Here is a 1575-nt window from a genome sequence, read left to right on the forward strand (position 1 = left end):
ATGTTCGATTTCATTGTCTCTACCATTTTCATATGGTTATTTTGTTGGTATTTTCTATAATTGTCTAATAATATTATACCGCAGAAGATCATCAACGGAAAATGAATAAACATCGAGAAACATTTCTATTACTCTGTTGCCTTGTAACTATAGGTGTAAGTTATTAATGTCTCATGTATCAATACCTATCTGAGATGCCATCTTGTGAATATAAAATAGCTTCTTACAACAAGCCTATATGTTTGTCTGCTAAACCCTTTCTTTATAAACATGTTTTTTGTCGTCTTTGCAAAAATTGGTTATTTGGATATCGTGTGATAGAACCATTGTTCAGGGTGTTCTTCTAAAGGTATTGAATGTCAACACATAATACCAAGAAAGAAAGGCAAAATGATGGATTTCCAACTTTTACCTCACAAGATGAAATCAAGTATATCCCACAATCCCTGAAACAGTAATGAATTCTATGATGCCTTCTCTTTCTGTCCACATCATGATTTGAGGTGAGAACAATGGTGTGTTCATATTGAGAAGTGTAAGATCCCTTAACGTCACACAATGGTGGTGTAAATGCAAGTTGAAGACTATTTATTGCAATTATTGAACGAGTATGAGGTTATTAAAATGGTTTGGAGGACTGCATTTACATCTGTCATGGAAACTAGGAGCTCTTTAATGTTGTTAATTCGATTTGATAACTAATCCCAGAAGATGTACTTTGGATCATGTTCAACATTTCAAGATATTAATGAAAGAATACACTATCATAATCAAAAAGATGAGAATTTTAAAATTCAAGTTAATTTATTATTGAATTTACAAAGCACCACAATCAGCAATCTTAACTTCAGACAATGGAGTATCACGTTGGTTAGTCTTTGATCCTTCAATCTTCTTAATAATTTCATAACCTTCAACAACCTTTCCGAAAACAACGTGCTTACCGTCCAACCATGGGCATGGAACAGTAGTAACGAAGAATTGGGAACCATTGGTATTCTTACCAGCATTAGCCATTGACAACAATCCTGGAATGGTGTGCTTTTCCTTAAAGTTTTCATCTTCAAACTTTGTACCATAGATGGACTTACCACCAGTACCATTAAAGTTAGTAAAATCACCACCTTGAATCATGAAATCTTTAATGACTATTTACATGATTGTATTATTAATATTATATTATTATTAATATTATTGTTGGTTAGCAAGTAGTGTTGGTTGGTTGGTTGATATAAATAATTTTAGATTAATAAAGGCTTGATAATAATATTAAAATAACATACCTCTGTGGAAGATAGAACCCTTGTATCCGAATCCCTTTTCTCCAGTACACAAAGCTCTGAAGTTTTCAGCAGTCTTTGGGACAATATCATTGTACAATTCAAAGACAACTCTACCAGCTGGGGCAGCACCGATGGTAATATCAAAGAAAACTCTTGATCTAGACATTTTTTTTCAAGTTTTAAAATATTTTATTAATTCCGTCAAGGTTGAAAAACTTTTTTGATAGGAGCGAGCTTAATCAAGCCTCCACCAACAACACAACAACATTCAAGTGGCTTTAGTTACAATAGA

General features: G+C 32.8%; 1 protein-coding gene across 1 annotated transcript; it reads right to left on the reverse strand.

The window, feature by feature from the left end:
* Window positions 1-816: 816 nt before the first annotated feature.
* NAEGRDRAFT_44910 (uncharacterized protein) lies at window positions 817-1449 on the reverse strand (the record flags this gene model as incomplete). The annotated part of the gene is made up of 2 exons (XM_002668011.1): window positions 817-1148; window positions 1284-1449. 2 exons carry the CDS (start codon window positions 1447-1449, stop codon window positions 817-819), a joined length of 498 nt encoding a protein of 165 aa, XP_002668057.1.
* Between the last annotated feature and the right edge of the window lie 126 nt (window positions 1450-1575).

The sequence above is a fragment of the Naegleria gruberi genome (assembly GCF_000004985.1).
Source record: "Naegleria gruberi genomic scaffold NAEGRscaffold_905, whole genome shotgun sequence".
Classification (NCBI taxonomy): Eukaryota; Heterolobosea; class Eutetramitea; order Acrasida; family Naegleriidae; genus Naegleria; species Naegleria gruberi.